Genomic DNA, 23,485 nt, shown 5'->3' with positions numbered 1-23,485 from the left:
AAAAACTGTTAAAATTACATGAAGTTCACAGTCTGAACTAGTTTGGAATCTCTCTGCATAATTTTCAAGGGAGCTTTTTACTGAAAACACACACATACATTTATCCAAAACATCAGAGAGTCTGCAAAAAGAAGTAAATTGAACTTCATAGTATTTCTTACCATGATACCAGTGTGAATCATTATGTAATGCACAGTTTGAGTAACATCAGCTGCATGGATCAAATTGTGATATGGATTTTTGTATTTGCTATAACCAACCTCAAGAGCTTCAGCAAATGTAATGAGATTGGGAACAGGGATCTGGAGGAGGGAAGCAAAAATTAAAATAAATATTTTTTCTTGCAACAGATGCAAAGTTAATCATGCAATAAATAAACCACAAATAAGTACATCATAGAATTTAGTTAATAAATAAGAAACGAATAATTTAAAAAGTAAAGGTCTAAAATCTAATATGCTTCTGGAAGTCTTCATCCAATTCTTGTAGATGTTACATCCTACTACATGCACCATGCACAGGAGGTGGTTAGTGTATAAGAGACTTTAAACCTATCAATCAAATCATTTTTAGAGGTTTCTGTCTGTATGCATGGATTGCTCATATAAGAAAGGTATAACAGATAGCAGCCAAACAATAAGATTATTTCTTTTTCTTCCTCAGCATTACATTGCCTGAGACAATTTTTCCTTGAATTGGATAGTCTTCATTCCCTCCCTCTTGCTTCCTCCAAGCAATGTATGAAGTGCAAGTACTATCTACCACTGTTTTTCCCCGTATAATGAAATGATATTTCCTTAAGATTTTTTAAATTATTATTTAAGATTTTTCTTTATTTAAATATTTATTATTATTAATATTTAAAAGCCCTGCAAGGTAAACTGTGGGATTGAGAATGGGTTTAAGCCCACCAAGCCAATAAAATTGTGTACTTTCTGACTGTGCTGTTAGTGGTGGCCCTGATGTGGTTCTGACTTCAAGCACCCAGAGCACTCCTGGGAAAAGATGAGTTTGTGTTATTGGTTAAGTCATTATTCAAACCAACTTCAAAATGAGGCAGCCTCTTCAAAGGGTGTAAAATTTTGCTGTGGAGAGGTCTTTAACTCTATTGAGACTTTAGTTCAGTACTATCATAGTGATAAATCTGACACTTGACCCAGTTTTTAATCTCAGCCTTTCAAAGCTGGTTACAAATATTCCATATTGTATTGCAACACCCTGCAAACACTATCTAAAAGCAGCCTTCTCTATGTGTATCATCAAAGTTGGTTTGGAGAGGAAGGTTCAGTTGAAACCTCTCAACAGTTTTGACCAACACAATATGAACTAGGCTATGAATAGAGTATGTAGAACTACAGTTTTCTGCCTTATTAGGAATCTTTCTTCCATCTATTTAATCTATTTAATGCTTAAGGCATTTAACTGCTCAATAGCAACATCCCATCCCAAACTGACTTGACATGGGTCTACATAGCATTCGATTTCTTGGGCTGCAGAAACATTTGCCTGCTCTGGGTGAAGTTTCATTCAGTGGAACTATTGGCATATTATGATCTTCCAATTAATATAATCTACAAAATTCTGCACTGCGTTGTACAACAAAATAACATTTCAAATATATCCTGGCTTTCTTATATTTTAAATTTGACATACTTATTTTTGTATACGTATTTTTATTAGTAAATAGTTTCTGACCTTGAAACGGCTCAAAAGGTCGTATCGAGTAAACAGCTCATACATCATAAATTTCAGACTGTGCTCTCCACTTGCTTCATTTAGGGCAAATACGTCAAAAGACCATTTATCAACATCCTGTAAATGAGGGGGAAAAAAAGGTAGTTTCCATCTGTTTAAATAGTTTTCCAGCTCATCACTGGAAAAAATATTTAGATATTTTGTGGGTTTGGAGTTTTTTGTTTTGTTTTTGTAGGGGGTGGGGTCAGTTATTTTTTTTATTGTCCACGTCTTTTGAACTCTTCCTGTTGATAACACATTGATGACTATTTCAATATTAATGATCAAAATAGTTGTGATGGTCATGAATAAAATACTCATGACATGACCTATGCAACTTTCTACACTTCAAATCAAAAGCCTTAATCTTTTACATTTAACATTTTGAGTAAAAAATTTCTGTAGAACCTGAAGAAGCTAATATGAATGTCTGTCCTTAAAATATGCTATTATGCAAGGTCATTAACAATATAGCCATATACCAATTTGTGAATAACACACTAGTTTCAGGCTGTTAGGAAAAAACATGAGGTACCACATCCTTTCTCAGAATATATTGTTCTATACTGCTTATGAAGCCATAGGAACTTGATGTAGCCATAGGAATCTCAAATAAGAGATTGACTTTTGGGTAAACTACAGTGATGCATTAAATTCACAGAAATACTGTACTTGTTCCATAAGCTGTAGCTTCTTTTGTTAACTCTGTCCCAATACTACTTCCCCTTCTTCTTTCCAAAAAGGAAAAAAATACTGCTGAGACACTGATTACCATACTAGTGGGAGCTGATACAATCATGGCTCTGACATTTTTATAAACATTTCTATATGATTTTGTCCTAATTCTCTAATAACATTGTTAAATTAAATCACAACTAAACAGTGAAAAAACAAACAGAATCATATGCTATTTGTCAAGTTTTAGCTATTAAAGTTCTCTGTTTTCTGTGTTCAGTTCTGTAGTAGTAAATATGGCTAGGGTACATTCAGTAGAAAAAATGCATTAATTTCACCCTAAAAGACACTAAAAATAAGTACTAATACATTCAAATTCCACAAAAATTAAACTTTTTTTTCACCTTAAACGTTACAATCACTTCTGCTGGGTAAGCCAAACCAACCATGCTAGAAGTTCTACGGTACATCCTAAAAGAAGAAATAAAATATTCAGCCATAGAATTCCATTAAAATTTTATCTTTCATAATCTGTGAAACAACAATAAGCTATTTGAGGATCTGATCCCAAAGATGACATAAGTCTTTTTATGAACTTCTGAGAAAAATTCTTCTCCTGGGGTATTATTTTTTGATGTTCATGCAGTCTTTGGTACATGTTCATATAGAAATTTCCAAGCTATAATGTTTATCCCCAGAATTTTCCAAAATCCAGAAGATTTCATTACAAAAGTAGAGGTCTCATCTGGATTTCTGTATATAAAAATACAAAGATTACAGAAATTGAACCTAAAAACTGCCACAAAGATTTGCTTCAGGCTTCTGCCACCATTTGATGGGATCTTTAACAACAGACAGACACTGTGGTTAAATGCAATGCTTGTTGTAACGAAAAAATAACTCTCACCTTTCTACAAAAATCCCAGCCTGTACAGCATGCACAATGCTTCGGAATTTGGGCTTTTCTTCAGGTCTCCTCTTCACTATTCCCATTTCCCTCGTGAATGTAGAAGCTAACCAGTCCCGTACTTCCAGCGGGACAGAATCTGACTGGATGTCAGAGAGCTCATCCTCAGTGTCCAACAGCCTCCTAAAAAAAAAAAATTAATTAATAAAAGGTAACTGAGAAGATGGCAGATTGAAGCAAAAGGTGTATGGACATGTGAACAGCTAACAAAACTTATTTTAACAGGAGCAGAGGTTGTCTATGTGATTAACTTAATACATCTTCAAATGCTTCTCTGGCAGACATACTCAGGCCTCCAGGAAGGCAGGCACATCAGGTGTCTTCCTTTCTTCCTGTGTTCATGTTCCAGTATGTAAAAGATGCTCAAATGCAAGATATTCAAGGAAAGGCAAGTGAAGGATTTTCCACTGAGGTTTTAACAGCTTTGGTGGATAGAAGTGTAATAACGAGTTATAAAGTCCCAAGGAGAGGTTTATAAGAGTGGCTGACAGAAATGCCTCTAGAAAGGGTGGGTTGATGCAATAACAAAGAATACCTATGACCCATCTGATCTATCTTCCAAAATTGTATCAAAAAAGTTTTCACACTTACATGCAAAAAAAATATATTACCTAAAAACACTATGGCAAATTAGTTTCACTGAACACCCTGTATACATGTCCATTGCATTACTCCAGTGCAATAAAAGTATTACTGAGAATGAATTCTTTCTGTTTTGAGATTGACATTCCTATTGAAGGAAGGGTAACAAAATCATAACAGTAAAGATATTATACAAGATTAGATTACAAGTCAGCTGTCAAAGTTCTTAATTGTTTAAAAATATAGAAAAGCTATGTATACCTTTTGCAGAATGGAAAAAGTAACTTCACTTAAACAGAACTGGAGATCAGTTTATTTAGAAGAAACGCGTAACTAAATATTCTCCTCAAACAGACTCAATACTTCAATTCTACACTTCTATGAACATACCAGTAGTAGGAAAACTGCTTTTTCTTGCTATTACCTGCCCATATCACTCATCTGCTGGGATTTTCTGAGAACCAAATTGCTTATTTATTCTGATAGTAAGTTTTCCTTCATTAAGTTATGCAAGAAACTTCAGGCGGGATGATCTGAACACAGGTAAAGCATGCCATCCTTCAAAAATATCTTATTAAAAATAGTACCAATTGAATTGCAGACATTATTTGATTATGTAGATCTATTTTTCTAGTGATTTTCTGAAACTACTTGAATCTCCATGAATTGGACACAAAGCAATGGTGGACAAAGTATATTTAACTTTGATTTGTGTATATATAACTCCACAGATTCTTCATCCTATCTGCACACTTTCATATATTTTTAACAGCTCTTTCACACTTTTTGCTTTCTTTGTTTCTCTTCATCACCATTTTCAAATCCTTGCCTAATCCAGGTCATTTCTGGCATACAGAAGAATTGAGCAAAAACATGGGTGATGGAGTCCACATGTACATCTAGTCCTGCGGACAGTGCCTAGTAGGAAGCATGACACCAGATGTGGCATACAAATTATTTGTGAACAATGAAACATAGGACTTGTAGGACTTGACAAATAGGATGAAATAAAAAATAAAAATACATAAAACTCTCCTAACATCATCACTGCTTACTGAAAGAAGAGCAGGAATATTCCTATTTCTTACGGACATAAAATTGTTAGACTACAAATGTCTCCAACACAGGGTGCAGGAGGAGCAGAACAGACAAGAATTATGAGAATTTTCTGGCAGTGGGAAACTCACCAGAAGTCAGTAATTTAAGTTTGAGGAGAAGGACTTCTGCAGAAGAAAGTATTTGGGTAAATTATCTTGCAAAACTGAACCCAGTCTAAGACTGCCAATAGGTCAAAAGCTATAGATTGATTTTATTCCACCAATTTAAAACTATGTTATAGTCCACTTAAATCTCTACTAGTCTAATGCTGATATTAAATATCCCTGGAGAGATCAGTACATTTTTATTTCTGATGAATACTTGGCATTTGATGTATTTGTAGTATAATCAGGAATAAACATTATAATCCCAAAACAGTTTTATAACTATCCAAAATGCTACTCAAAAGACATGAAATTATTCCAGCAATAAAAGGACCACTGTCACTAGGCTATCTCAGAGCCTACTGCATGAAGTACTCTACACAAATTTTCTACAGTCTGGTGCAGAACTGAATCTGGGACCAAGTCCTGAACTTGATAGATATTGGCCACTGGAGAAAGAAATAAGGCTAGGAAGACACACTGCAGTTTCTCTAATTTTTTTAACCATTCATTTGTAAAGCAGGAGGACTATTCAGCCTGTACCTGATAGCAATTAAGTTACTTTATGAAGACAGAACAGAGAAACCAGAATTTGAAAAGTGTTGAACCAAGATCTTTTGCTCAGTTTCCTGAACACTCCCGGAATTTTCATGACACCACTCCTTTCTGATGAGAGGTGACTGAACAATGTTTTATGTGAAAGACAGAGATTAAGTGTTTCTGGTTCCTACTCAAATCAGTAGGAAAGCAACCGTAACACAGAATTACATTGTAAGCACAATCCTTTGTAAATATCAGCTCTTACAGATACCTCAGATCAGAACACTTTCAACATATAACCTCACTAAGTTCTCCAGAAGAATTAGTTCTTTTCAGAAGCCTAACTGAGACAACATTTAAGGAAAGGAAACACAGGCTAGTAACTGTCTACTTTTTACATCTTCCTGACCTTTTGAATTATACAATTCATATTGGGAAAAATTACACATGGCATATGCATTGCTAGAAATTGCCTTGGAATAAATTAACTAATGACTGCCATTATTCAGTAATTACAGAGACAGAGTTCATCTATGGATCCACACAGCCGAATAAATGGATGGTTAGATGGATCTACAATTTGATGGCAATTTTGTTTAGAAAATATTTTTATATACATGTACATATATTGCACTATGCATAGTACACTTAATTATCACAAATTGTTAGAATCCAGTATTTAATTAAATTAATAGTTCATTACTTTTGTCCACTTCTATTCACCTATCTATACCTTTATTTAAAAAAATACAGTATTTCCATTACATTTCCATGAGTGTATATATATGTATACATATGCCATCTTGTGGATTCTGTGAAATACATCTTTAATTGTTCACCTTTTATTTACTGATTATGAAAACACTTATTTGAAATTACACAAATTTATACCTTAAGATGTAAAAATCTGAAATGGTTTTATCAGTACTTCTATATAATACATATTTGTAATAATACATGTATAAATTTTACTAAAAGTAACACAAAGAACCTTCAGCAGAAGCATCAAAACTCACACATATTAACAAGAAGTATTAATAGTATTTTACCACTTACACTACAGTAGTAGCTAAAATTTGTTTTTTCATCCCCCTTGAATTTTGATTTTGATAAGCCACTATTTATTATTATTTTGCTTTTTAACATGGATCTTGTTTTCATGTTGAGCTACCTTTAATCTTGGTTGCTGGCTGCTATTCTATACATGCAAATCACTACAGTGAACTAAGTAGATGACAAAGCCCCTTCTACAGGTCTGTCTGTCTTGCTGTTCCTGTTGGTTAGAACTTAACTGAAAAAAAGGCTGGATCCCAGCAGATGTATTATGATGTCACTCTGGTGCAACCACTCAGTATTATCACATCATCATTGCTTTGAAAAAAAATCTACAATGCAACATTTTCTACAATTACTGGGAAAAAAAAAGTAATAATCAGAAATGTATATTAAGAACCTTTTTATTCCTGAGCATTTATACTACTGGTCTTTTAATGTATATCTACTTAGAATGCACAACTTTTAAAAGCTTCAGTAAAATCAGTGAATCAATAGGAAGTTATTGGCACTTGGGTTTTGCCTAGTGAAAATTACTACTGTCTAGATAAAAGGAAAATATATTTAAATATTTTTGTATTCTATAATTCTACTATTTAAACTTCCTGCTCCGACCTGCTGCTTCATGGATCACAGGTGAATAGGTAAATTATTTGGGATTATTCGGAATGCCTTTACAAAGACAAACATTGTTAAACCATTAAAATCTATGCCAAATGTTACAGAGGTTTGTTGTTTTTTTTTAACATTTTGCAATATAAAACTTTACTTAGATTCAAAAATGCCATCAGAAAAAATAATGAATAAAGTAGCAAGTGTCAAGAAGAAAAAATGTACCAATATGAATCCCATTGGTACAACTGGGAAGCATGAACTCCAATAGCATGGTTTAATTATATATATATAAATATACCAAGGCACGTGATTTAGCTTTTTCTTTCCTAAAACTAAGCAAAACTTTAAAATGCTAAAAAAAAACAAAGAAGCTTTAACAGCGTGGTCCACAGAAAGTACTTTTTCTTCAACATGAATTCAGAATTGCAGGGTTACATACAATTATTTTGCCCATATATCATAAGCCTATTAAGTAGATGCAATATGTGGAAGAGAGATGCGTAGGAAGGAGAGGGGGAGGCTTAGGTTATTTAATTCTATTCATTCCATGACTGGAGCTCCCATTGACAGTAGTGGGAATATGGTAAGGTATGGTCCATGGCATTTCAGCTTAGCAATCAATTAATGCTGCAGTCATAGTAACTAATAACCTGATCTTCTTGTCATAGTACTGTGTTTTTCTGTCAAGAATAATTCTTCAAAATTCAAGTAGTGATAATTTCTAGCTCTCTTTTCATTTAATCAGAATTTTAAATATGGTAATGGACTAGTCAAAAGTACACTTCTTTTCCCTTAGGAATCTGATATATTGTGGAGGGAATGAAAGAATAGCAAATGAAGAAAAAAAAAATTAGATAATCGCTACACGATAAAAAAAAAATCATCAGTGCCAATCAGTCATTCTGCCTAACAGAGATGGTGAAAGATTTCAAACAATGCAATGATGCATTTATGGGGGCCAGAGGAAGAATTAACTCTTCATCATTTAGCCAATCAATCAAGCTGATGACCAACTCCTTAACAGTAAATTCAAAGTCCTATCTTATTTTTGGAAGGTCCAAAAGTGGAATTCACATTTTCATCAATTAATTGTGTTGTAGTTTCTCACTATCTTCCTGAAAAAGCATGAATCAATATATTTAGTTTCTATTTACATCCTCGATTCTCCCTTACAATTTCCACTTACTTGCAGTAAAAAAAAAAAAAGATCTTGACTTCCACTGAAGATAAATGAATTGCAAAAATTATTGTGGTGGTGCACTTTTAGTGTATAAAGGCCTTTCTAAAGAAACAGTGCATTAACAAACATGTCACACTCTTAAAATTTGGCACATTCTCAGAAGAACTGTCCTCAGATAAAGATCAATTAATTACAATAAACACTCAAGACTCCGGATGAAATACAATTATTACAACAGTAGATAACTGTTGGGGAAGGGCCATTGTTACTGGAAACATTCACTTATTGACACATACTGCCTCTCAACTACCTTTTCTATTCAGAAATACAGACCTACATACCAAAGGCCATCAACAATCTTAAGATTCAGGCCAGGTTTTTTTTTTCCCCAGGAGTATACCTGTAAACTGATATATTTTCCCATTTTTATTCAGTTGCTTTACCAAGATTCTGTAAGCTCTATAGGATAGGAACTACTGAGAGCCATGGTTCTCAAATAAATTAATAGTATAACTTTGACATAGAAAAAATCAGTAACTTTTGAAAATGGAAGCAGCCGATTTATTAAATAATGTGAAATGAACTGCAGAATTGCAGTCGGAATTTAACAGATTTTCAGTAACTTCATTTTTTTTGTTTGTTTTTAAATAATTTTGATGCTATTTTAAGCTTTCCTTCTAGAATAGCCTTTGGCTTAGTACAAAAGATTTTGAAGGTTTATCTTGAACTTCTATACAAGTGAAATACACTGAATTAATCTCAATACAACAAGCTTTTTCTGAATGATTTCTCAATACCATTTATGGATTCACTTAATGGATGAACTGAATGATTTTCTTCAAATGATACATTTATTAATGACAAAGCAACTCCGGCAAAGAACATTTAACCATGGGTTCAATATGGAGGACAGCAATACACACTCATAGCAAGCTTGTCTGATTGTGACTTTTTAAGATTGAGATTGAATTTCATGTCGTATAATTGTCATGCTTAATAATTGTCAATTCTGATCTCTCCTCCACTAAGTCATCTCAGAGAGGGCTCAAAGTCCATCTTTTTCTTCTGGCAAATAATTACCAAATTGAGTTACCTCTTTCCTCTTGTTTTATCCATGTATCATTAGGACGATTATTTTCTTTAAACTTTCTCTGATTTATTTTTAAGTTAACTTTGAGGGGAAATATTGTCTAGTTACTCAATGATGACAACTGAACTAAAATAAATTACATCATTGACTGAGTGTCATAATGCACTGAGAATGAAATACAGTTACCTTCATGTGTAAATGAACAAATCGGTCTTCTCCAGTACTTAGATTGGGTATATATACACTCTTAAAAAAATTGAGCAACCTAAATCTCTTTGATGTAATAGAATTTCACTCTCTCAGTCCTTGAACCTGCAAAGGTTTGCCAGTGTGAATGTCTCCAGTGATGACACTGAACAAATAACATTGTCTTGATTAGCACATCTTCCATAAGCAAAGCCTTATAATCAGTGAAACATGATTCACAAAGTCAACTGTATTTTGTACACTATGTGCAAGTGGGACCTAAATGCAAATGGCCCTGTAATGTTAAGCAACCAACTCCTGCTGTGAGATGCTAAGCTATGCAGCAGCTATTCCATGCTGATTTAGTGGTCATTTAGAGCTTTGCAACACCAATACAAAATATAGCTTGTGAAAATAAAATGACAAAGAAATGTAAAAAAAAAAAAAAAAAAAGCCTTCACTGAGTTTTGTTATTGTTTAGATTATTTTAAAATACAGAGAAGCTGCCAAATCTAGATTGATGGCCATAATGGCCATAAGGAAGATAAGAAAGTGAAAGAGAAGGCACAAGGGTACAAGATTAGTATACCAGTTAATTATTTTTTGGAGATATTAATTACTAGTCTCAGACAGATCTGCTGCCATGGACTCAATTTGTTGCAGTACTGAGAATCCTGAAACCACCTGGCAACAGCATCCTTCTGCTCATAAATGTAATTAAAGTTGTGTACTGGACATTGCCTAAAAATAGGCTACATTGATCATTCTTCACCCTGGGAACTCTGGGAATCAGGGGAGAATTCCTAGTTGGTAAACTTCATTCTGTTACACAGAGCTCTGTGAGCACCAGCATCTAGCCAAATTGTTGCCCCTTTCATTTTCCTTAGACTCCATGTGACAAAGATACACGTGCATGTTCCTATCACAAACACTTCTGTGGTGCACTCTTAAGGGTCATGCCAGCAGTTGGTGATATGAAGTTATGTTAACTCTAACTCTTGCAAGTGACACAATCCCAATTTAAAGCATTTCCCTTTTGTCCTCAGTTTGAAGATTTGTTTGTCCCTGCTTGATGTCTGGTGACACCAGAAATACTTGATGCATTAATAGAGCAGTGAACTGAAATTCTGTATGGTCCAAAATGGTTATTATAACAGCAGTCACAAAGATTGGGTTTAATGACCTCCTTTTTCACTAATATTATACATATCATAATGTGTACATTTTTAGTAAGAGTTTTTTCTCAAGGACTCTGTTCAGCATTATAGTATCATTGAAATAACGTCAGTATTTCCAAATCTCTCATGCAAACAGATGACACGTTTTATTATAACACCATTTACCCTTAATGAGATTTCCTTTCTCTTTCAAGAATGTGGCAATAACTTGTATTTGTTTGTGTGTTTTTTTTTTTTCTTGTGGAATCAAACAAAGATGTTCAAAGCAATTGCTAGCTATATACAACAGATCTAATTCATGTATTAGTGAAATACGGTCAACTTTCAAAAATGTTTTCAAAAGGTTAAAGTCTTCTGAAAGGGCATTATACAGTCTAAAACAAACTAATATCTAGATGTGGAATTGAAATGGCACGGATAAATATCTTCCTGAAATCAAGTCTATTTGATAAAGTATTAAAGCACTTTAAAAGCATAAAAAAAGCCCATGATTGGAACAAAATATTCCAATTTTATCCAGAACAACTTAACAATGTTCACCACAAAAGTTTAAATTTTAAGGTTTTATTGGCTCTCAAATGCTTTTTTTTTTTTTTTTTTTAATCTTGTAATTTCCATCCACATTTTATCTGACTTACTTTCTTCTCACTTAGCATGAATAAAGCGCTATGTTTACAAGGAATGGAACAGCTGTCCTGACTGAATTATCAGCCTGTATTTATTTCCTGTTTGACTCCAAAAATCCTTCTTCCACTGCCTTGAGCCAAGTGTCAGGTACTAACGGAGACAATTCTGCAAGACTTGTCAGAATTATTTATAACACCTATTGAGTGAGTTTGAACTTCTTCTGTTCAGTTAAGCTTAATTTAACTGAGTCTGCAAACATAAGCTCTTTCAGATTCACTGAGATTTCTGATGCTTTTCAAGTTGTGCATTTAACTTGGGATCAATAACAATATTTCCGACAGTGTCCCTAAGAATGATATTGTGGTTGACAGGCTCCTCGGGAAGTCTCCTTGTTTGCCACTGTTTTATCATCTTTTACGGAACTAGATGTGTGTTAACTCTAAAGGCAGGACACCGGTGTAAGTGATTCTGCCAACCTAGTCTATAGTGTAATCTGGGAAAAACAGAGTATGTATACCAACTTCATTTGCTATTGTTTTCATCCTTCTGTGTCCAAATGGGTAGGCTTTCTATCACTCAATAGTAGGTGCTCCAGATCACAGACTTGCAAGGTTTGGTGAGTGAATCATACATATCAAAGGGAAAGAAACAGGAAAAAGCTAGAGCTGTAGTTTAAATGATGTACCAAATTTTCATACTTGCAAGACAGCAAATGAGACACTTAGGTCCATGCAATAATTAGTATGATGGCAGACTTCCTAAATGTCATATGGACATATGGAATCAAGACTAGACATAGACTGTATGCTCCAGAAGCACTGAAGAAGGTTTAAGAAGGTTTGGCAGACAATTTTAACAGAACATTCTGCTTAGAGAAAAAAAAAAAAAAAAAAAGAAAAGAAAAGAAAAAAAAATTAAGAGGCCAGCAAGTTGAAATAAGAACTGTAAGTTGGCTAGTTAACATCAATTATAGTACATATCTTAAACTTCTTTCAAGAAGCCAAATACTTAGAACTTCTAATTTCATTCAAGTCAACCCACATTAAAGATGATTGCCAGTCATACTGCCAGTAAAAATAATCATAAACAAAGCATCAAATACTATAAAATAAATCACAGCTTTTCATGAATTTATGTATTAAGGGGACAGATTACAATATCCTGCCTCATCTCTGTGAGCATGTCATTCCCAGATAGATCATTTTTTTCAGAGATACAATCCTCAGAATGATTATAAGTATATGGCCTTTGGGGGAAAGAAAGCCCATCATCCCTCCTTATGAAAATTCTTGTGACTTTATACCATGGACATATGACAAGTGAGGGAGATAAGAACTAAGCAAACCCTCCAGACAGCTACATCTGACCTTTAGAATTTCATGTGCTTTAACCTTGTCACTAAGAGACGTAAAAGCCATATATTATTCTACTGATTTGTGGAGACCTTTACCTCACATCATTTACAAGTGCATGCAAAGACTATATTTCTAAAATGCGACTCCCAACATTTCTTCCTTTTTTAAACAAAAATGGTCTTAAATTAAAAGAGGGTAGGTTTATATTACATATTAGGAAGAAATTCTTTACTCAGAGGGTGGTGAGGCACTGACACAGGTTGCCCAGAGGAGTTGTGAATGTCCCATCCCTGGAGGTATTCAAGGCCAGGCTGCATGGGGCTTTGGGCAACCTGGTCTAGTGAGAGGTGTTGGAACTAGATGATGTTTAAGTTCCCTTCCAACCCAAACCATTCTATGGTTCTATTCTCTCAGACTTACCTGGTTTCATCGATATAAACTGCCTCCAGCACAGATGCTGCATATTCAATGTTCTTTTTTAAATCCACCACATTAATGTCACCCTTCTCCAGCTGCTTCACCAAGCATCGTAATCTGTGAAAAAGAAAATAAAAATGTCGGTGCATTGCTTATATCAAATTTTAGTAACAGCATTTTCTATCTGAAGCAATGGAAAATCTACTGTAAAGGAAAGAGACTTTCAATGCATATCATCTTTAAAAAATAATAAAAAAAAAGGTTTTAGAACACACATAATAATAAACTGTCTATTTTTGCAGCTTGCCAAAATTTTTAAGATCTATGAAGAAAAGTCAGAGGACTCAATAACTATGATCAGAGGTATTTTATATTAATTTATGACACTGCTATGATGCCTGAGTCTCTAATTTTTTAAAAAATAATAAACAAAACTTTGCAAGTTGTCATACTATGATTTTTCTATGCTTAGGAGGTCAATTATATCTTTAATATCCACTACATATAATTTGTTTCATTTTAAGGTCTTTATTTTTTATTTGAGCATCCAGTATGTTTTTGCTGGAGAATATGTGTTATTATGAGCTAATGTGGAGCTCTATTGCTTCTGTGTTTACAGAGAATTCATCATTATACCAGAAGAAAGGTGGTGCCTATGGCATTAGAAAAATCCAAATATTTTCCCAAGTGTGTTTTTGCTTTTAGTTTTGAGAACATTCTTTTACATTACAAACATGGCTACGCCCAAAAGAGATTTTGTAATGCATCATGCCTCTGTAGCAACACACTTACACAGACAAACCACATAAACACCAAATTCTTCCTAAACTCTTTGATGAGAACACTCCTGACACTGCTTACCTTAACCTTATGAAGAAGTCACAGCACTGTAGTGAAATAAAAAATTATCTGTAATTATGTAGAGCTGTGACTAAACGGTTGTTTAAAGAAGCATGAGTCTTTTTTTCTTTCTGTGCTATATACCTCTTAGCTGAAATGATCTACAAGTTTTTTATCATGCAAGACAGATTTTTTTATTTAAAGGTATATTATTAGTTTAACAATTTACATGAAATAATCCTTTTATGTGAAAAAAATGAGTGAAACAAGCATTTACTTTAAAAGTGGGTTGAAAATAAGTCAGCACTAGATGACTACTTTCAAAAGAAATCTGATGTGAAAAATACTATAATATAAAAATAATATAAACAATACAAAACAGATAGAAATAATGAATAAATGGATAGAAATAATAAATAGGTAAATGAAATTATGGAAGCCTGATGCCCATTTATTTCTATTAGGCATATAAAATATTTCATTTTAGCTAATTAAAATGCATTAATTTTTAAAAATGAACCAATGTTTGGAAAAAAAACTCCCATAAATTTGGAAAGTACTGCTCCATCATAAAACCAGTTTCACATTTTTCCTGTGTATTTGGACTTAAGCATAATTATGTCCAAGCCTGAAAGGATAATTTTAGTAAATGGAGTTTTAAAAGATCAGCTTCCTCACTTCTCCAAAGTCTTAATTCAGTTGAAATTAGTATAGAACATAAGAAAAATAGGGCTCTTAGCAACCATAATTACTTGGCATTTTACACAGTGCATTGCAAATAAACAGAATGGGAAATTTTGAGTTTTCTTGTTTTGTTTTGTTTTGTTTTTCTCAGAAAGGTGAGGTGGGTGGCTGAAATACCGTGGGAGTGCATCTCCTACACAGAAACAACCTTATGCATATGCAGGCCTTTCCAGGAAATAATTCCCTCCAACTCAGAGCACCTAGAGACTGTCACTAAGGCATTGAGTAGACACTCAGCCAGCAGTACTCAGCACATGCACAATTAACTCTCTGGAGAGGTCTGCTCCTCAGTAATGCATGCACACACACACACCACACAGACACCCTACTGAACACCAGTGCCAAAATGCCCAGGTGAGGCTGGCAGCACCACTGCCCTGACTTGCCAAGAGCTGCAGGGCAGTTTCACCACTTGCACTGTTCTCTTGTTGTTTGACTGAAATTATCTTGGAATTGTACTTCCCAAGGTGGAAGGGTAAACAGATTCAAAAATGCAACATTTTGCAGGGGAGAGCCAGGCTACAGTACAATTGAAGATCAAAATTGCTTCAAACTCTTTGATTTCCAGTAGTGTTTTTAGCTCTTATCTGTGTGGCTTTATGTTACCTTAGGACACAGATCAAACAGATATGTAGAATCATTTTATACTTGCAGGAGGAAAGGAGACCCTGTAGGAGCTGGTAAACCATGATGTCCTTGCAAAGTTTTACTGCATAGGTGGCAGTCAGCTGATGTGACTTGCCCTGTAGTTATTGTTCTTACTCTAGAAGGAATGCAGAACAAAATAACAAACAACGCAATTTGGAAAAGCTGTTCAGGCAAAGGTAACGTGATTCTGAAGAAGTTACAGAGACGCAAAAAGACAAAACACATACAAATTGGTACTACTAGTGACCTTGTCACCTCACTTATCCGCACCTTTGCAGGTATGTCCTCAAGAGCGTCTGCTCACTGAGGAGAGCTGACCCACTGCAGCTCTGTCATAGAACCACAGGATAATTTTCTTTGGAAGGGACCTCCACCCAGTCCAAGACCTTGATCAAAGCAGGGCCAACCTCAAAGTTAGATGTAAATTGAAATTTAGATCGAATCGCAGTGGGGCTTGAGTTTGGAATATCCACAAGCATGGAGATTGCACAAACTCTGTGGGCAACTAGTTCCGTTACTTAACCGGCCCCACTGTGGATTGTTTTTTCCCCAATATCTAATTGGAACATCCTTTGTAGCAACTTCTTCCCATCAGCCCTCATTCTTTGCTGTGCACTTCCAAAGAAAGCCTGGATCCATCTGTGGTATAATATCCCATTAGCAAGCTAGAGACAGCCATAAAATCCCTCCACAGTGTTTCTGATCAGACACCTGGAAATCCTGTCGAGAAAACTGGACTTCCGAGGCAGCGACTTAAGTTACTTAAGTGGATTATAACCTTATCTGAACAGTCATATGCACTTACAATACTGTTCTTTAAATGAAAATTGCCAAAGATTTTAAAATGTTCTTTTGGTAAAGAATAAATATGTCAATTTATAAGACAAAACAGGAAGTGGTAAAATATTATAGCCCATCATTTGGCAAGAAAAAGAAAGTTCTGTAAAATGGAGAAAAGAAGGAAAAGGACTAAAAACTAATGAATACTGCAGCTGTACTGGACAAGACTGTTTGTTATTTGTTTGCTTTTGTTGAATTAAGTGTAATTAATGGAAAAGAAATATGAGAAATACAGTTAGAAAACATGATATGCTACTTAAAATTGGAGCTATTGGTATGATGCTGCCTGTGAACCACAATACTAAGAAATAATAGCAAAGAGAAAAAAATGGGAGGGGGGGTGTGCACTAATAATTGTGAAATGCAAAAATGAACTGGTGTGAAAGAAATAGATTTGTAGAGAAGAAGAGTTTATTTATCTCAGGACAACTGACAACATTTTAAAACTAGCAGTCCCAATTCATAAGGGTGAAAGAGACATCTGTAAGTAATAAAGGGAGTGGGTGGAGAACCATCTTCTGGTAAACACCGTTAACAGCACTGTGGTATTAAAAAAATACTGGACGATCCAAGCACACTCTGCCCCCACCTACTTTTGATAGCACTTCCTGTGAGGTGAGCAGGAGCAGCAGCAGAGGCAGTGCTTGCCCAGCCCTCACCCCTGTGCATCTGACACTTCTGTCCAGCTGTAGGCAACAAGCCCTGACGTCCAGACAGCAACACAGCCAAGCCAGGAGAAAATAAGGATTTGAGTGGGAGCAGAAATTGAATGTTCTTGATTAACAGTATCAAAATCAGGATGCAGTTCTTCCTTCCTTCCCCACTGAAATTCTCTTTTTACCCAACATTTGAATTAAAGTTTTGAGAAATTGTAACTTTCGGGGGTTGTACCAGATTAACTGAAGACAGATTTTAAATTATTTGAGAAGGTTTCCTATGACAGTTTCAGTAATAAGGGGGGAAAATGAAGATAAGTAATAAGTGACTAAAAGGGCTGTTTGCAATGCTTTCAAAAGAAAATGTTTTATTCTATGGAATCAAGCATTCAACAATACTAAAAAATATGGATGGAAAAACTATCTTAAATATGTATTGAAATGATCACAAAGAAAGGTGACAGAGACAGGTTTATTAAGAAGGGAGATTGTTAGGTAGAGAGGTAAATGACAATTTCAGTTTCAGATTTTAAAGACTGCCTCTTCCTTTTCAAAGGGAAAATTACCAATGATCACTGAAAATAAATGGGAGTCACACGTTTAGCTTAGCAGCCTTCAAAAACCAGAGGAAGAAAATTGAACCTGAAATTAACTTCCAAAGAATGCCCTGATCTGCTAGCTGTTCCTCCCTACTACCAAGCAATGTAAAGAACCAGCTTTCTAACTTACACATCTGGACTTAACTTAAAACTGTTTTGGAAACTTTGTACGAAATAGCTGGCTTTTGCAACAGCTCCTGTTAAAGAGGAAGTGAAGTAAACTGCAAAGAGTAAACCATAGTTAAACCCTGTTTCCTATTATCTTTTGAAATTAATGGAAGTCACTGCTTAAGGATGGACAACAAATAGCCTAATAATTATTTGAAAATAAAATATTCTAATCAATAATAATATACTAAAAAATGCTGATGCTAATTTGGGGGGGGGGGGGCATGAGTTATTTCTCTTAATATTTATTAATCACAATGCCAGTTGTGATTGGTTACTTCAATTACAAGTTGTAAATCATTATGTTCCCATAAACCAGCTGAGAAAATCCTTGTATTAATTCATTGACAAAATGATGAGCAAGTACTGACAACATGTTAACAAGAGTAAGGACAGAACAGTAATTGCGAACAGTAATTCCATGTTTTGTTTAGACAATTTAATATTGACTAAGAAAACTAGGTCAATAATTGCAACTTATTATACAAGTGATTTGTCTCTCTATGTGAACATTACAAACTAAAAATGGACTGGTATGTGACATGAAATTAAAAGTAAGGAGAAGAGTAGCCGTGTTCTAACAATCTGGCTAGTTACAGTTTAAACATCAGAAGCTTTTTAAAAACTTGGAGAAGTGGGAAATTTTCCTCTGAAAAATTGAACTGGAAAATTAAAACTGGAAGCTAATTTGGCTACCTGTAGTGATTCTTGTAAATCAGTTGAACAATTTTCACGATCCACATAAACCATTGCTCACCCAACAGACCCTCAGCTTTCAAAGGCAGAAGTTATATCCTCATTCAAACATGAACAATCTGAAAAAGGGACAATATCCAGCAGCTCCACCACATGAGCAACGGAAAGTTCAGCTCCTTTATTTAAAACAACCCATTCCCAGAATCTAAGTAGTATGACCTGCGTGCACATTTAAGATTTAGGAAAATAGTTTGATTAGGGAAAATCCAAAATGGAAATGGAAAAACTTCATCTTGGAAAAGTCACAACAAATAAAACGTATTATTTTTTCCCTTGGATTCCCTACATAAATTCACCAAATTATTTACACGTGACTCAGTATCATTTGAATTTTATATTTTTCTAAGAACATGCATGTACAAAATAAATCTATGTATAAATAATCCAGTTTCTCTGTCAAATACTTAAAAATGACACAGATCAGAAATAAAAAATAAATTGTAATAATAACAAGCAATCATGTACAAAGTCCACACTTTACTTCTTCAAGTAAAAATAATAATAACATAAGGATTACTAGAAATTTTTTGTTATGATTACAAAGGCTATAATTTCCTTTCTGCATGTTTTCTGCAAGATGGGAGATAAATATTGTCTCTCGTAAATATGAAACAGGAAAATCACAGTTTCCATTGTATCTGAATATATTTGTAATATTTTTAATATATGGTTGTGTGAGACTAGATCATATAAATGGATGAGAGGCAGTGGGAAAAAATCCAAAATATGCTAATAAAGATTCAGAAATTATTCCTTTGGGTAGCCACTCCTGTTCCACCACTCCCACCTGCAGTTACATCATGGCCAATTAACGTGACTTCAAAATAGCTAACCTCTACTTTGAGGTTTCTTACACTATGGTAGTGAAAATTGTGTTGACATGGGGACATTTTGCCAGTCCAGGCAATGACCAATATGTCATTGGAGAGCAATTAGAACTGATAGCTCCTTACTCAGACCTTGATGTGTGTTTTGCTTCCTGAAACCATAACAAGGCAGTTAACTAATATTTCTTCTAATTAGAGGTGCTGTCTCAATAAATTCAGCTACTGAGAAACACAAGAAAGAAATTTTACATTTTTGGTGCTGCAAATGTGCTTTATGAAACTACTTCTCAGTCACTTCTATGTCTGAGTATATGCACAAGAAGCCTTGTGGTTGCTAAGGGTTTCACGAATCACAATTCATTTTGTGATTATTTTAAGCTCTATGAGTGGTACACGGTGATCTGTAATTATGATTCAGTCATTGGAAAATAAATATTGAATATGGTGGTAATTCAGCCAGCGTTTTGATATACCAAAACTTCAAACCCATATTGACAAATTAAAATAGAAATTCTGCAGCTATATAACACACACTCAAAGCTACAGCTTCTTAATGAAAAAATGCATTTTCATGGTGATAGAATTGCCTTGGCTCTTTAAATATTAACCATGTTTATACATCATGAAGTGGTTTCCTTCAGGCAGGCATTGTCTGTTAGGCTTCAATTCATTTTACCTTACTCACTTTATACATTTTCATTGTAATACCATGTAAATATTTCCTCTGGGTCTCATTTAGTATCAGGGTCAAGTGTGCTAAAAGGCTAAATCAAAATTTAGTCAAAATTTCCAAGTTTTCTTTAATGTCTAGCTGAAATCACACAAAGCAAAAGGGTCTTACATGGTTTCCACTTGAAATCATAAACTGATCCAAGCTCTCTAAAGCAAATAACTTAATATGTATACACATCCAAGTGTTTTCTCTGTCGTCTATTAGATCCAACCAGTAACCAACCAGTCTCTCCTTACTCTAAACTCTATGGGTATTTTTATTGTCTCAATTTCCATTTTCACTATCTCATATTCCCATTTCACAATCAATATATAAAATAAAAATCAAATAATACACCATCTATTGGACTGATTTGTAAATAGTAAGTAGAAGTAATTTGTAAATCCTTTGAATGTTTTTTTGATTAATCTCTATTTTTGTCTGAAGATTGACATTTGATCTATAAGGTTCCCCTGGATTTTATAAACATAATATAGAATGCCAGCTAAAGCTATTTAATCTTGAAGTTGCCAAACACTTGAACAGTCTGTATGTCTCAAACTCTTCATCATAATCTAGCTAAACTCACTATCAACAACAAGCTGGGAAATCAAATGTAAACTCATCACCTGCCAAAAATCATGCTTAAAAATGATGGAAGACTTTCAGCAAGTCTTACTTGCTGAAGTTAATGCAATAAACTCACAGAAAAGTCACATATCCTTTATTCCTCGTAGACAAGTAAAAAGCTTTATTTTTGCTGCAAACAGCAACTTTGAGCACAGTAATTGAAGAAGCTGGTAAGAGGCAGAAGTTTAGCCCCTAAATCTTGCAAAGCAGTCTCCTGCATTCTTTATTAATTTTTTTTTTTTTAAAATCATGGCAGAAGAAGGATATTTCCAAACAGACTACATCACAGAGATACTCCTCCTATCATATTCACGTGTTAGCTCTGAATTCCAGGAAAAAAAATATAAATATATATATATATATAAATATCCAAACCTCTGTATCACTGAAAATCATCAGAGGAGTGCAGACCTGGCACGGGTCTCTTTCTGTGCTTCTGAAGAACTCTGTTAACCCTACCTCACAGCAGCTCTTCATGGCAACTGCATCTCATGTTCTTGTAAGAAAGATCATGACCTACTTCTGCCCCATGGGTGGGCACAGTGTCATAGGATGGAAGATGCCTGCTGGTTTAAGAGTTCCTGTTAGAAAGCATTTCTCCTGACAATGGTATTATCACACAGAATTACAGAATTTCTAGGTTGGAAGAGACCTCAAGATCATCGAGTCCAACCTCTGACCTAACACTAAGAAGTCACAATCCCTCTCTCCTTCACATGATCCAGACTGTTTTAATATGATCTTCATGCACCAAATACTTGATTTCATAACACAACCCAAAGCATGGATCCTCTCATGTCAGCAATTGGATAAATTTAATGGTCTGAAAATACTTCTTTCTGGTTCTGAACTCTCTTGTTCCCTACCTGCTACATAGTACTGCTACAAACTGTATTTTGCTTTAGTTACTCTTGGAATTCATAGACGTGAGAATATGTCCTCATGCAGTGCTATCTTATCATCTTATCAAATATCACAGAATGATAAGGGTTTGGAAATAGATCTCTCATTACTCTTTCATTCTGTTTCTCCTCTCATTCACCCTGAAGTCATTAGCATAGAGGGGATGGTACACCCATGCTGAACCAGTATGCTGAATATCCCTTTCATTCCTCAGGATCAGAAAATGTGGATTGAAGAATGCTGATATTCATCCTTTAAAAACAGCATGCAAAGAGGCAGGAAGTCCTTTTAGAAACATTAAGAAGAAACCATCATGTAAAAAGCCAACTAATGTTCTTTCATTAAAGACCACATTAACCAGAATTGGTAACCTTGTACTAAAAAAAAAAAAAAAAAAAAATCTAGACTACTCATAAGATATACTGAAAATCACTTTGGCACAATTTCTGTGATTGTTAAGGGCAGAAGCTTGGTAAGTGCTAGGCACTGAAACACCCAATGATTAAAGAAACTTCATTTATGACACTTAGCATGAATATCCTTCCTTCTCCCTGATAAAGTCAAGTATGAGCAAACAGCCCAGGAAGTGTCCTTCACTAACATTAATACAACACTTTGTTCTGTGTCTTCCCTATAGAATCAAACTGTATTAAATACAACATAGTCTGCAAAGAGTTAACATTTTGACTTCTTGAAGATAACAATTAGAACCAGGACAGAATTTCCCTGAGGAATATCATAGAAGAACATATATAAATCTTTACAGCCAACGCTTCTGGCAATATTTAAATTTGTTTGTATGTGCAGTTATGCTATCAGGATAGTTGGTTCAGGTGGCCAATCTGGACCGGTCCATGTGACCACACCTTCAACACAAACATAAACCTACTTGAGGTCAAGCTTTAACTTGTCATTTGGTTTAGAAGACCTATGTTCTACTAAGTTCAACTTTATAGTTAAATTTAAGCACTTTAAGTACCAGAATAAAAAGGTTAAACTTTTAATATGTAGGATAATTATGCATTCCATATGGGAGAACAGAGTCAATTTATTTTGAATGCTGGTTTAACAGTATATCACGATGAACAAAGCACAGATCTTTATTTATTGGAAAATACTTTTGAAATATATATATATATATAAATATATTTTCATTTTGAACTATCATGGACTATTAAATAAAGTACTAAAATTATTTGAAAGTCACTCTACTCTCCCTAAAATGTTATAAAAAAAAAAACAACACCTTAATTCAGATGTCTTTTTTACTGAATAATTAACAGCTTCAACACATCTGTGTTCAATTAAAGATTTTTTCATTCAAAAGCCAGAGCGAGACATAAATGCTTTAGCACAACAGCTGTAGCAATTACAGTACAATTTTGCTGTAAAATCATTACCATCTCAGTGGTTCTGAAGAAAGGATAGAGTACATATAATGTATATAACAATGTAAGAATATGAACAGGGTTTTTATTTAAAATTGCAATACTGCAATTAAATGAATAAAAAAGAAAAAAAAGTAGGAGATGCTAGAATCCAGCACTCTATGTAATGTGTGAAACTTACTCTGGCATTTGAAATTGTTAAAAATAAATGTTCCGCTGAAGAATTGCCAAATCAAAGTACTTCAAAGTAGATCTTGGTAATGAGAAGTAGAACATTAGAAAAGCTTAAACACACTTGACAGCTGTATAAACGTTTAAAAGAGGAAAGAATCAAGCAGATGACATTTCCCCTATATTCTTTAAGTAGGATGAA

General features: G+C 34.3%; 1 protein-coding gene across 4 annotated transcripts in view; it reads right to left on the bottom strand.

Annotated features, from left to right (window-relative positions):
• PDE1A (phosphodiesterase 1A) overlaps positions 1-23,485 on the bottom strand; it is a 114,737-nt gene that overhangs the window by 41,781 nt on the left and 49,471 nt on the right. For all 4 annotated transcript variants that reach the window (XM_082763072.1, XM_082763075.1, XM_082763073.1 and 1 more), the window contains exons 2-6: positions 13,405-13,518; positions 3,317-3,499; positions 2,814-2,880; positions 1,696-1,812; positions 162-302 (exon numbers count right to left, since the gene is read on the bottom strand). In XM_082763072.1, coding sequence (XP_082619198.1) covers positions 162-302; positions 1,696-1,812; positions 2,814-2,880; positions 3,317-3,499; positions 13,405-13,518 — 622 coding nt within the window. The remainder of the gene's footprint in view (positions 1-161; positions 303-1,695; positions 1,813-2,813; positions 2,881-3,316; positions 3,500-13,404; positions 13,519-23,485) is intronic.

Source organism: Aythya marila (assembly GCF_965140915.1).
Source record: "Aythya marila genome assembly, chromosome: 6".
Lineage (NCBI taxonomy): Eukaryota > Metazoa > Chordata > Aves > Anseriformes > Anatidae > Aythya > Aythya marila.
Note: the sequence above shows the minus strand (reverse complement) of the source record. Positions and strands in the feature narration are given on the sequence as shown.